Source organism: Physeter macrocephalus, chromosome 7 (genome assembly GCF_002837175.3).
Source record: "Physeter macrocephalus isolate SW-GA chromosome 7, ASM283717v5, whole genome shotgun sequence".
NCBI lineage: Eukaryota > Metazoa > Chordata > Mammalia > Artiodactyla > Physeteridae > Physeter > Physeter macrocephalus.
In genome coordinates this window covers 154,745,266-154,759,924 of record NC_041220.1, presented here as the reverse complement: position 1 = coordinate 154,759,924, position 14,659 = coordinate 154,745,266, and the positions used below count along the sequence as shown (strand labels likewise).

General features: G+C 44.3%; 1 protein-coding gene across 4 annotated transcripts in view; it reads left to right on the top strand.

Moving 5' to 3' along the window:
* Window positions 1-14,659, top strand: part of ARHGAP6 (Rho GTPase activating protein 6) — a 491,723-nt gene that overhangs the window by 214,846 nt on the left and 262,218 nt on the right. For 2 of the 4 annotated variants that reach the window (XM_028492519.2, XM_028492518.2), the window contains exon 1: window positions 9,879-10,061. The exons of the other annotated variants lie outside the window; for them this stretch is intronic. In XM_028492519.2, coding sequence (XP_028348320.1) covers window positions 10,017-10,061 — 45 coding nt within the window. In that variant the 5' untranslated portion in view covers window positions 9,879-10,016. Of the gene's footprint in view, window positions 1-9,878; window positions 10,062-14,659 lie in introns of those variants that run through there. 4 annotated transcript variants of the gene reach the window in all.

The following is a 14,659-nucleotide window of genomic DNA, read 5'->3' as shown; positions in this document are numbered from 1 at the left end:
GGATGTGGAGCAAAATGGTAATTCCTTAAGGGGCACTTATGTTTACAGTTTGCTGAGATTCGCCCCTCCCCAACACTATACGCTCGACTTCTGCCTAAAAATATGTCCTCCCTCAGAAGCATAACTGATGTATCCACTCTTCTTACCCATACGTGTGGACGGACTCAGCAGTGGTGTTCCCAATGCTATGACCCTAGCAGGGCTGGTAGGTCTTTCTTCACTTATAAGAGACATGATTTTGGACAAGGAGGACCTTAAGCTTCTTCCCCATCTCTCCTTCCTGATCCTGCAGCTTGATTTCCTGAATTTTATCTTTGTAGCCCCATGAAAAAACCTAGCAGAGAGACAATTCTAAACTACGTTCAGCCTTTATATAAACTATGTTCAGTCTATTTATACTATAGTGTAAATAAAGATTCTAATTGGTACAATCAGTTTGGAAAACGGTTGGGCATTGTCCAGTAAAGTTGAAGATATGCATGCCTATGACCCAGCAATTCTGTTTCTAGGCTTGCACCGTATACAAATGCAGGCACATGTGTACAAGGAGATATGTATAATGATGTTCAAGCAGTGTGGTTTTCAGTAGTCCAAAACTGGAAAGGATGCAAACGTCCACCAGCAGTTGAAAGGATAAATATTGGTAAACACATACAATGGAATACTAGACAGCAATGGGAATGAACAAATTACAGCTACATATGATAACATGGAAGAGCCTTAGAAACACAATGTTGAGTAAAGAAGCCAGATGTAATAAAAACATACTTATGAATCCATTTATATGAAGTTAGACAGCAGGCAACACTAAGCTCTAAGATTTGTGGATACGTAACTTCCTAAAAAGCAGTGGTTCTCAAACAGGGGTGATCTTGCCTCCCCACCCCCAGGGGACATTTGTCAATGTCTAGAGATACTTTTGGTTGCCACAACTGGGCGAAGGAGATAATACTTACATCTAGTGGGTAGAAGCCAGGGATGCTGCTAAACATCCTATGATGCATAGGAAACTGCCTCCACACCAAAGAATTACTGGTTTGACACCAAAATCACAAGCAACAAAAGCAAAAATAAACTATCGGGACTTCATAAAACGAAAAAGCTTCTGCACAGCAAAAGAAACGATCAACAAAATGAAAAGGAAATCTAAAGGATGGGAGAAAATATTTGCAAACCATATATCTGATAAGGGGTTAATATCCAAAATATATAAGGAACTCATACAACTCAATAGCAAAAAACCAAATTATCTGATTAAAAAATGGGCAAAGACTGTTGGTGGGAATGTAAATTGATACAGCCACTATGGAGGACAGCATGGAGGTTCCTTAAAAAACTAAAAATAGAACTACCATACGACCCAGCAATCCCATTACTGGGGGGTATACCCTGAGAAAACCATAATTCAAAGAGAGACATGTACCACAATGTTCAGTGCAGCACCACTTACAATAGCCAGAATATAGAAGCAACCTAAACGTCCATCAACAGATGAATGGGTAAAGAAGATGTGGCACAAATATACAACGGAATATTAGCCATAAAAAGAATCGAAATTGAGTTATTTGTAGTGAGGTGGATGGACCTAGAGTCTGTCATACAGAGTGAAGTCAGAAAGAGAAAAACAAATACCTTTTGCCAACACATATACATGGAATCTAAAAAAAAATAGCTTCTGATGAACCTAGGGGCAGGACAGGAATAAAGACACAGGTGTAGAGAATGGACTTGAGGAAATGGGGATGGGGGAAGGAGAAGATGGGATAAAGTGAGAGAGTAACATTGATATGTACACAGTACCAAATGTAAAATAGATGGCTAGTGGGAAGCAGCTGCATCGCACAGGGAGATCAGCTCCGTGCTTTGTGACCACCTAGAGGGGTGGGATAGGGAGGGTGGGAGGGAGGCACAAGAGGGAGGAGATATGGGAATATATGTGTATGTATAGCTGATTCACTTTGTTATACAGCAGAAACTACCACAACATTGTAAAGCAATTATACTCCAATAAAGATTTTTGTAGGGATCAAGGCTGAGGGCAGGAGTTCTAGGTGATACTGTCTTCTCTGTTCTATGTCACCACAGCACCGGGCACCATTCTTGGGACCCATAGGAATGCCTCAGTCGCTGATCATTGGACCAGGTGTGTCTTCAGGCTGGGGGTTCTCTCTCTCTAATATACCTGGTGAAAGGAATGGGGCGCTTCATTCTTCCTTGGATCCATCACATCCCCGTATCCCTGTTAAGGTTAAAAGGAAGCGGGGGAGTGCACTGTGGATGTGGAGCAAAATGGTAATTCCTTAAGGGGCACTTATGTTTACAGTTTGCTGAGATTCGCCCCTCCCCAACACTATACGCTCGACTTCTGCCTAAAAATATGTCCTCCCTCAGAAGCATAACTGATGTATCCACTCTTCTTACCCATACGTGTGGACGGACTCAGCAGTGGTGTTCCCAATGCTATGACCCTAGCAGGGCTGGTAGGTCTTTCTTCACTTATAAGAGACATGATTTTGGACAAGGAGGACCTTAAGCTTCTTCCCCATCTCTCCTTCCTGATCCTGCAGCTTGATTTCCTGAATTTTATCTTTGTAGCCCCATGAAAAAACCTAGCAGAGAGACAATTCTAAACTACGTTCAGCCTTTATATAAACTATGTTCAGTCTATTTATACTATAGTGTAAATAAAGATTCTAATTGGTACAATCAGTTTGGAAAACGGTTGGGCATTGTCCAGTAAAGTTGAAGATATGCATGCCTATGACCCAGCAATTCTGTTTCTAGGCTTGCACCGTATACAAATGCAGGCACATGTGTACAAGGAGATATGTATAATGATGTTCAAGCAGTGTGGTTTTCAGTAGTCCAAAACTGGAAAGGATGCAAACGTCCACCAGCAGTTGAAAGGATAAATATTGGTAAACACATACAATGGAATACTAGACAGCAATGGGAATGAACAAATTACAGCTACATATGATAACATGGAAGAGCCTTAGAAACACAATGTTGAGTAAAGAAGCCAGATGTAATAAAAACATACTTATGAATCCATTTATATGAAGTTAGACAGCAGGCAACACTAAGCTCTAAGATTTGTGGATACGTAACTTCCTAAAAAGCAGTGGTTCTCAAACAGGGGTGATCTTGCCTCCCCACCCCCAGGGGACATTTGTCAATGTCTAGAGATACTTTTGGTTGCCACAACTGGGCGAAGGAGATAATACTTACATCTAGTGGGTAGAAGCCAGGGATGCTGCTAAACATCCTATGATGCATAGGAAACTGCCTCCACACCAAAGAATTACTGGTTTGACACCAAAATCACAAGCAACAAAAGCAAAAATAAACTATCGGGACTTCATAAAACGAAAAAGCTTCTGCACAGCAAAAGAAACGATCAACAAAATGAAAAGGAAATCTAAAGGATGGGAGAAAATATTTGCAAACCATATATCTGATAAGGGGTTAATATCCAAAATATATAAGGAACTCATACAACTCAATAGCAAAAAACCAAATTATCTGATTAAAAAATGGGCAAAGACTGTTGGTGGGAATGTAAATTGATACAGCCACTATGGAGGACAGCATGGAGGTTCCTTAAAAAACTAAAAATAGAACTACCATACGACCCAGCAATCCCATTACTGGGGGGTATACCCTGAGAAAACCATAATTCAAAGAGTCATGTACCCCAATGTTCACTGCAGCTCTACTTACAATAGCCAGGACATGGAAGCAACCTCAGTGTCCATCGGCAGATGAATGGATAAAGAAGATGTGGCACATATATACGATGGAATATTACTCAGCCATAAGAAGGAACGAAATTGAGTTATTTGTAGTGAGGTGGATGGACATAGAGTCTGTCATACAGAGTGAAGTCAGAAAGAGAAAAACAAATACCGTATGCTAAGACATATATATGGAATCTAAGAAAAAAAAAAAGTCATGAAGAACCTAGGGGCAAGACGGGAATAAAGACACAGACCTACTAGAGAAAGGACTTGAGGATACGGGGAGGGGGAAGGGTAAGCTGGGACGAAGTGAGAGAGTGGCACGGACATATATACACTACCAAACGTAGAATAGACAGCTAGTGGGAAGCTGCCGCATGGCACAGGGAGGTCAGCTCGGTGCTCTGTGACCACCTAGAGGGGTGGGATAGGGAGGGTGGGAGGGAGGGAGACGCAAGAGGGAAGAGATATGGGGACATATGTATATGTAGAGCTGATTCCCTTTGTTATAAAGCAGAAACTAACACACCATTGTAAAGCAATTATGTTCCAGTAAAGATGTTAAAAAGAAGTTTTTTTTAAATGGGCAAAGGGCCTGAATAGACATTTTTCCAAAGAAGACACACAAATGGCCAACAGGTATTTGAAAAGGTGCTCAGCATCACTAAATCATCAGGGAAATGCAAATAAGAACCATAATGAGATACCACCTGACACCTGTTAGGATAGCTATCCTCAAAAAGACAAGAGATAACAAGTATTGGCAAGAATGTGGAGAAAATGGAACACTTATACACTGTTGGTGGGAATGTAAATTGGTACAGCCATTATAGAAAGCATTATGAAGGTTCCTCAAAAATTTAGAATTAAAAATAGAACTACCACATGATCCAGCAATCCCACTTCTTGGTATGTATCCAAAAGAACTGAAATCAGGATCCCCAAGAGACATCTGCATTCCCATGTTCAGTGCAGCATTATTCACAATAGCCAAGATATGGAAACAACCGAAGTGTCCATCTATGGATGATTGGATAAAGAAGATGTGGTGTATATATGTACAGTGGAACATTATTCAGCCATAAATAATCCTACCATTTGAGACAACATTAATAGACCTTGAAGGAATTATGCTACGTGAAATAAGTCAGACAGAGAAAGACAAATACTGTCTGATCTCACTTACTTGTGGAATCTAAAGAGGCTGAACCCAGAAATAAAGAATAGATTGGTAGTTACCAGGGACTGGCGGTGGGGTAATGAGGAGATGTTTGTCAAAGGGTAAAAACTTCCAGTTATGAAATAAACAAATTCCGAGAGGTCTAATGGGCGGCATGGTGAGTATAGTTAACGTTACTGTATTGTACACTTGAAAGTTGCTACGAGGGTAGATCTTAAATGTTCTCATCACACACACAAAAATGTTCACTATGGGAAGTGATGGAGGTATTAACTAATCTTATTATGATAATCATTTCACAATATGTATGTGTATCAAATTATCACACTGTACACCTTAAACTTTTACAATCCTATAGGTCAATTATAGCTCAGTAAAGCTGGTGGGGGGGGGGGGCGGGGAGAAGAATTCTCTGTCCCCAAGTATCAATAGTGCTGAGATGGAGAAACCCTGTTATAAAAGGGAAGCAAATAAGTGAAGTCTATAAAGACAGGGCAGTGTCTGCCCCTGGGTTGGGGTCGCGGGGGAGGGTGTCATAATGCAGCTGAGGGACACTAGCAATATTCTATTCCTTGACCTTGGTGATGGTTAGATGGGTGTATGTTTTGCAATATTTCATTTAGCTGCACATTGTATGTTATCAACTTTCCTGTTTCAAAAATTTAAAAATACTCTTGGAGGTGGATTGACAAGATAATAGGATGGAAGGGTATAGCAGGTGGGTTTGGGGGAAGAGGTTCCCCATCCAAGAGGGTCCCATAGCCACTCTGTCAACAGTGACAGGGCTGGGTGTGCAAGAAGGGCCTCGTCCTCTGATCTCAGTGCGTTTTAGTTCTCACATGGGCCTTCAGCTCCTCCTACACCCGGAAGTTGAATTTGCTTCCACGGATTTAGGTAAAGTTTTCCTTAAAAAAAGTAATCACCCTTGGGTTGGCACGAAATGTGGAAAATATTAACTCAGCTTATAGGCAGGCAGAGTAAATACAAACAGGGATTTTAATTTAAATGCCCTGGCAGCAAGGGCAGCCTTCGGTACTGGAAGTGCTGTCATATCTGGGGACAGGAAGTCATGGAAATGCCACTGTTAGTGTGACATATTTTCTCTTAAAAGTGATGCTAGTAGAGGAACTCCTAGAGATTATTTTTGAGTCCTCTCTGGGGGAAATTATAAACAGCAGAGAAATGTATTTAAAAAAAAATGACTAACCAGAAGAGAACATTAGCCAAGCAGGCTCTTAACCTAACCAGTAAATGATGTGAACTTCAACCTTTTCTGAAGTGAGGTTTTGTGTGCTCTCTTTATCTCCCTCCATAACCGCAAAAGGTCACACCTGAATTGCAAAACCACCTGCCATTTAATGCAAAGTTTAAATGACCTAGAACAATACCTGCAATTGTATGCACTTAAAAATATTTATTGAATAAGTAACCTAGTGAATAGTTAAATAACATGGGAAGGATACTTGGAAGCAGAGATGTACAAAAAAGAAATTGTTATTAGAGTGGTGTTTAAAATATACCCTGAAATAGATTCAAATAAAAATAATGTGTGGAATTCAAATTGTTTAAGATTTTTTTTACTGAAGTATAGTTGATTTCCAATGTTTTGGGGTAAGCAGAGTGATTCAGTTATACATGTATATACATACATACATATTCTTTTTCAGATTCTTTTATATTACAGGTTATTACAAGATATTAAATATAGTTCCCTGTGCTCTACAGTAGGACCTTGTTTGTCTCTTTTCTATATAGTAGCGTGTATCTGTCAATCCCCAATTCCTCATTTACACCCCCTTTCCTCTTTGGTAACCATAAGTTTGTCTTCTATGCCTGTGACTCTATTTCCGTTTTGTAAATAAGTTCATTTGCATCATTATTTTAAGACTCCACATATAAGCGATATCATATGACTAAATTGTTTAATACTTAACAGACCTCTTAGAGTTCTGCACAATCTTCTAGATCCCTTATCAAGTCTTGAACAAATGCACTGAGAACTGAAGAGGTGTGTGACTCACTCGGAGGTGAACTGAAGAGTCTTACAGCCTGAACTGATGACTTCTTCACTTAAATGCTTTGTCCTATCTCCTCAAACCTTTCAAACACAGAAAAAACAACCCTATCGCACTGGAAAATTTATCTCCAACTTAGCAATGACAATTTAGCAAGAAATCTGCTAGCAGGCAGTAGTCATTCCTAAAGGATAAGTACACAGTTTGGGAACGATGGATTATTTCTGGCTTACAATAATGCCGTTTAGTGACTTAATAAAATTTTCAAAGGCAGAATACAAACAAACCAAAATCTAAGATGACCCAATTTTAACATGGAGGTGACATACTCAAGGGTAATGATCAAAGGATTATGTATAAGGTTTTTTTTAAATCCACGGACCCGCCTTGTATTGTTTATATATATTAATAATGAAATAGTTTTTGTAGGAAAAGGGATTTTTAGCTTTGAGGGCTTAATGGCAGGTATGCCAGGGGAACTCTCCTAAGGCTGGAGAGTTCCTCTCTCTAAATAGAGCAGCAGGAAGCAGAGGTCCCGAAATGGGGCCATTTGTGGATGCATGCCCTCCTTTGGCTGCTCCAGCTGCTGCATTCTCTTAAGGACGCTGTGTGGCGAAGCTTGTGCTGGTTCTGTACCTCATTCTGAGGGCCTCTGAGGACATAGCTCTAAAGGTTGCTTTCAGCAGCAGAGCAGAGTGAAAGTGAAGAGCGGACTTTAGTGTGTTGTTTTTCCAGCTCTGCCTGGACGTGTCGGGGAGCAGGGAGGGCCTCCAAGGTGAGTGGGTTCGCTCCCACCTCGCAGAGGAAAAGGTCCTCTGCGCAAGGCAGGCTGCAGGGAGAAGGAGACTTGGGCAAATGGTGAAATTGACTCTCTGTTAAGACAGGTAGCACTCTGGCTGGAAGTTCCTGGTTTTGGCAGGGGGTTGAGTTTAAATTTATTTTTATGTTATTGCAGTGTAAAATACACATAGTGAAGGGTGTAAATTACACAAATCTGAACTGTACCACTCAGTGAATTTTTACATATGGGTGTACTTGGGTAGCTGTCATACAGATCAGGATACAGAGCATTTCCAGAACCCTAAAAGGTTCCCTTGTATCCCCTTCCCAGTGTATCCCACCACTTCCCCATCTTGGTAATCATGATTGCGGCTTCTATCACCATAGATCACACTTGCCTATTTCAGTTCAACACGTGAATTTCAACTCCATAATAAATAAATGGAATCTTACAGTACATCCTCTTTTGAGTCTGATTTCTTCCTCTGGACACAGCATTTGTGAGAATACTCCATGTTGTTGTGTCTATCCGTAGCATTTTCCTTTCACCACTAAGCAGTATGTATTCCCTTCACGCACCAGTTGGTTCATCACGCACCAGTTGATGCACATTTGGATTGTTTCCATTTTGGCCATTCTGCTTAAAGATATTTTGAACATTCTTGTACATGAGAAGGCCATTGGCACCCATTTCTCTATATATCTAGGAGTGGAATTGCTGGGTCAGAGGGTAGGCATATGATCAGCTTTAGTAGATACAATCGTACAGTTTTCCAGGCAGATGAACTGTCATGATATCTAGTAGTAGATTCTTTAGGATACCTGCACCCCTGGCTTCCCATTCTCACTGCAGTTTGCAACTATGCTGCCAACGGTTTTAAAGTCTTCTGTGCCAGTGGGTGGTTCGCCCAACCAAATTGTAAGGACTCAAACACAGGGGCTGCAGCCTATTTTCCTAGCCCTCCCCGCAACAGGTGGAGGGCCACCCAGGGAGTCCAGTATAGTGGGACCCTGAAGAATTGACACAAGCCACCCACAAATCCATCTTCCACTTGATAGCCACCCCTCTTGGGCTTGGAGTGATTGATTTCACAGGGTCTGGAGTCTCTACTTCCGGCCCCAGACCCTACCTTTGTCTGGATGCAGCTTGTGAGAGGCTGCAGGTAAATCACAGAACATCAGGCCTGGGGAGGGACCTTGGCACTCTTCACGATGTTTTAAAGTGTAGGCTTCCACGAGGGGATTGCGGAGCAGAGGCCGGTTTTAGGTGGTGTTGTGAATCTCCAGTGTGTGCTAAAATGATTTGGTTTATCTGGCAGAATTTGCAAATAGTGGACGTTTCTTCTATTTCCAAATCCTTGCTGTGTTGTTTCCCGATTTGCTAAGACATAGAAAGGAGGGCTCTGAGCACCCCGCCCCCAACTCAGGTCCAGCCTGGCACCCCTATCCTCAGCTCCAGCAGAGTTCGGGCAGATTTTCCAGGGCTCCTCCTTCCAGCCCGGTTCCCTAGACACGCCCAGGTCCTGCAAGCCCTCTGAGACTCAGTTTGCCCAAAGGGGCCCGGCCCCGCAAGCCTCCAGCCCTGCCGCCCCTCCTCAGCAGTTCCCTGGAGCAGCATTACTTGGTCCCTCCCCGCTTGCCCCCTCCTACGGTTCCCGCCACTGAGACTCTCCCAGAGGAAGGCTTTCCAAAGACCAAAGACTGAAACTGCATCCTCGCCGGGCCGGTTCCGAATCGTCTTTCGGCATCAGACCCACACCTCCTTCAAAGTTAGTCGAAGTATCTCTTTCTTGGAAACCTAAGCTCTCCCTCTCGCTGGTGTTGAAGGCTTTAGCAGCCCCAGCCCTGGCATCCCGGGTCCCACGGGCCTGGGCAGGGGCGGGGTGGCAGGAGTTAGGAGCGCCGGCCGCCCTGACACCTGTCGTGGGCGCGCTCGGTCGCTGTAGCCCCCAACAGCTGGCGGCGGAGGGCGCGACTGGGGCCAGCCAGGAGCGGAAGGAATTAAATGCCCGCCCATCGAATCTGACTCGGCCTCTCCCTCCCCCTCCTCCTCCTCCCCCTCCTCCTCCTCTCCCTCCTCCTCCTCCTCCTCCTTCCCCTTCGCAGTCGCCTCCTCCCTGTCCCCGCCGGCTCTGCGGCGGGACGCTGGTGCCCGGGACGCTTTGCACCGCGCTCCGGGCACAGGCAGCAGGGCTCGAGTCCGGGGGCTGCCCCAGGATGGCGGTAAAATAGGGGGACCCCGGAGAGGCGCCACGACCCCAGGCTGCGCCCGAGAGCCCGCCACTCCTCCCCGGTGGCGACATGGGGGACCCGGTGTACCGCGAGAAACCGCAGCTGCACTACGCGGTGAGTGTCCCGGCGCGCTCAGAGGCGACAGGGGGCGCCACCTGGCCGGCCTGGGAGGCGACGGCGCGGGGTTGAAAGGATCCGTGGCTCCCCAGAGGTCCTCGGTGTGTACGGGGGGTGTGTGGGTGAAGAGTGCCGCGTGCGTCAGCCCGAGTGTCATCTGCTCAGAAACTCAGGTGTCCCTCAGAAGGGGAGCCCCCATCCCCGGAGCCCGGGGTCCTTTGCCCCGCACAGTGGTCACTGCGTTTGGGGCCGGGGGCCGGACCGTGCCGCCGCCTCGCTGGCCAGGGCTGAGAAATGGGGCGCCCAGGGCTGGGCCCAGGTGTGCCCACTCATCCTTTGGTCACATACCCAGCAAGAACCGACACAGATCTGGACGGGAGCCAGGGCCGCTTGGTGATGGCAGCGTGTGGCCAGTGGACCCTCCGGAGAAATGCTGCAGGGCGGGTTGGGATGCCGCGGATTTGCTCCTTGGAAAGGGAGCAAACTCCCAGGGGGTTTGTAGCGGCACACAGTGTTGCACGTTTTCCGATTAATATAAGAAGGTGGCAGGGGGTCTTGGGTCGGTGGCCTCTCTTCTCCCTGTTGACTCAAATATTCCACATTTATTGGGGGCCTACTGTATGCCAGGCACTGCGGGGCGCTGGGGACCGCAGGACACACCGGACAAAAAGCTCGTGGGATTTGCCTCCTTTAAAGAAGGAGTCGAGTTTTCAAGGTTAACGACCCACTGACCAAATCCAGATTCGAGACTGAGTCTATTTTTGAGAAAGAGAAAAGACTTAAGAAAAAAAAAAGTGGAATGAAAATAAAGACGTTTCTGAGGAATGAGTACTACTTCTGAAGATTCTGAGTGCTGCCTCCAGGAAGCCGGCAGGCGTCCTTGTTAGTTTACCCGTCTTTGAACATTTCTAAGATGTGTCGTTTTGACGCGGAGCCTTGTAGTTGTTCTGGCATCTGCTACTTTACTGAGTTTTCCTTGACATGACTTTCACTATTGAGATTGGACATGCTGGGTGCCAACTTTCAAAACTGGAGGGAAGCAGGCAGAAACTTAAGACAAGAATTATCAACATTGATAATAGGGCAGAGACAGTTATCTGTCTGGAATTCGTGTCCTCCAAAATGCACTCTCCGCATTAAAAAAAGGAAAGTTTTCACGGAAGGAGTCGAGGTGGACAGGGGTGGTAGGTGCAGAGGTCCCAGATCTGCCCCAGCTGGTTCCCGGGGCGCAGAGTGGGGTCCGGGATCAGCCGGGGGTGGGCCGTTGTGCTCGCTGCGAACTTCTGCGGTTTCACTTTGCTGCGCTGGAAAAAAAAGAGGGCCTGGGTTACAAAATCGTTAAGGTTCCTTCTCAGGCACACGTTCTAGGAACGTTATGATGGCTCGTTCTCTAGTTTTGCCAGGGTTACTTGCCTTGAAATGCCCAGTGAGACACTAGTAAGTTACTAATGCTTGTATGTGGGGTTTTTGTTTTTTGTTTTTTTTTTTTTGAGACACAAATGGCTCAGCGATTTGCCTTTTAAAGCTGTATTCAGGACAACCCGTTTTCGGCAGAGGTCTCTTTGCACTGAAGGATCTAGAGTCTGTGCGCATTATGTCTAATCAGCATTTCACCGCACTACCTTTTTCAGATTTTGAACTGTGTGCTGGGGCCCTTTAATTTGCAATCTGAGGTGTCAATGTCATTTACGAGGTGAGGGAGGAAAGGTGAGACCTGGCTCCTTAAAAAAAAAAAGTCTATTCATTCTATGATGATTATTGCCTCAGTTATGCAAATACATCCAATGCATCACAAAACAATTTAAAAATTATTTTCAATCAGCTGTCTCATTCTCCTAAAAGCATAAACGTAGAGTCAAACTGATGTTAATGTCTCCTCTCGCACTCTGAAGATATGCTGATGAAATAGCCCTTTATTCTAGCACAGATCACCACATACATATTTTCTGATTTAAGACTCTTAAAAGGAAGATTCCAGAGGGAATATGTTGGCTCTCAAGTTGGAAGAAGTCACCTGGGTCCTCTGACGTTTCCTGTGCATATACTTTAGAATGATAAAGCAGCAGCATTCAGCAGCACGGTATCAGTCACAAGTCAAAAGAATGTTCTTTATTGTGACCCATTGTTTTTCATATTAACCTAACTCTCTATGGCTTAAGATCTATTCTAATGCTGCACTCTTCGTCAGCTTCCCCTACAGTGGTTTAGGTAATTCCAAGAGCTTGTTTTGCCTTTTAGCATAAATATTCCACCTATTTCGCTCATCTTGGTTTTGCCCCACTGTGTATTGTCCTGGAGTCCTGCGGGCTTTTTGTGTCTGTATCTTCCTCGTAAAGAATTATCCTCCGTGTGTCCTCAGTACCTCTTGCCTCCTCTGAAATATAATCCAGGGGCAAGTATATAATAATACTCTTCCTTCAGTGCTTTTTTCATTTGTCCAAGGTGAGACTGCATGTAAGAAATCAGCGGCTCACATTTTATTCGTTCACCAAACATCTGTGGAGTGCCTATTGTGTGCCAGCTATTTGGTCACTTTTCCAAAGCCGATTAAGTAGTGAAAATGTTAAGAGTTGTTATGAACTCTTCACTCATCTTTTTAAATGGTCCTAATGGTCACAAAGAGAGAAATACAAACACTTAAGTAGATAAGAGCATCCTGCATTTATAAAATCACTTAACACTTTCCCAAAGTATAGCACAACTGTCTTGTTTTATCATCATAACAAAAATGCAGCTAATGTTTTCCTTCCAACCTTTCCTCCCACGGTTTTCCCACATGGAGTTTATGGTGACTCCATCCTCCCAGCTGGGTGTTGTCCTTGATGCCTTTTGGTGACTTGGTCAGATTTGTATTTTGAAAATCCTGCTCCGGTCCCTGGAAGTAGTCAAGAGTGGGAAGAAGTTAGAGTGCATCCTGGCACTTGGGCCAGGGAGAGATGAGAGGAGGTGACCTACACTCGAGCTGGGCTGGAGGTTGAGGGCAGTCAGCATAGTTAAGAGATGTTTGGGACGCTGAACCAGCCAGCCTGCATTTGGATGGGCTACAGAGGTGCTAGAGTATGAGGGTCAAGTTTCTCATTATTATTTGTCTCCTACAAGTTGCGAAGTGTTTGGACACAGTCCGTGTCATTTTCAGCCTCAAATCCGGCTGGTGGGTTAGACAAGTTTTCTATTTTGTGGCTAAAGAAATCCAAGCTTAGAGAGGTGGAGTTCAAGGTGGCACAGGTGCAGTTGGTGACCGAACGGGGAATTTTATCCAGGTGCCGTGATCCCACACACCTCCTCTGACTCATTTAGAGAACTGAGACAGATGAGCCAAATTATCCTCACCCCTTCCTCTTTGGTCACCGTAATAAACCAACAATCAAATATCGTACCTTCAGTGACTTAACGTAACCATCCATATTGTTGAATTACACGACCAGATAGCTCTTTAATCGGACTGGTATGGACAAAACGCAAAATTTAAATATCCATTAAGTTCAATGCCATAACTTTATGTCTTTCTCAGGGTTCCTCAGCCTCAGCAAAATGCACATTTTGAGCAGGATAGTTCTCTGTTGTGCGGCTGTGTCCTGTGCACCGTAGGATGTTGAGCAGCATCCTTGACCTCTACCTACTGGATGCCAGTACCATAGCCCCACGCCACCCCCAGTTACGATAACCAAATGTATCTCCAGACAGTGCCCTATGTCCCTTGGGGGGCAAAATTGCTCCAGCCGGAGACCCCCTGGTCTATCTGATTTTCACGTATGTTTCTAAGAAGATGTGACATTTACTGTGTAATAAGATCGAGAAAGAGAAGACACAGTAAATGTTCTGAGTGTTTTATATATATATATATATATATATATATATATATATGCTATACAATGAACATGCAACACTTTAGAGAGAGACCAACACAGAGGTTCAGAGAGAGTCTCAAACACAGCACAAGTGCTGGGGGTAGAATAATGAGCCACCCCAGTTTCAATGATCACGGCTTTAACAATGTTCTCCCACTTTTGTTGACCCCCAAAAGTCAGGTCACTCGGCCTGGGTTAAAGATTACCGTAAGCTACCTTTCCCAACAGTCCTCATATACCTTCTTCCATTAACCACAAATGAAATATTACAAACCTTGATTGTCTACCAAGATCATGTGACAAATGTCTAATTTCATGACAAGCCATGCAATTAAGTATGGCGACTTCTTCAGGTGAATTACTGCGCTGAGTATTAGTTTTAATTAAAAAAATTTTTTTATGTTTTGGCCACGCCACATGGCATGTGGTATCTTAGTTCCCCAACCAGGGATCGAACCCGCGCCCCCTGCATTGGAAGCACAGTCTTGACGGCTGGACCGCCAGGGAAGTCCCCAATGAGTGTTAGTTTTAGAACAAATTATCGGGCATTTTTTTAATCTTTTATTTTATTTTAATTTATTCATTTTTTTATTTTTTATTTTCTTAACATCTTTATTGGAGTATAATTGCTTTACAATGGTGTGTTAGTTTCTGCTGTATCACAAAGTGAATCATCTATACGTATACCTATATCCCCACATCCCCTCCCTCTTGCGTCTCCCTCCCACCCTCCCTATCCCACCCCTC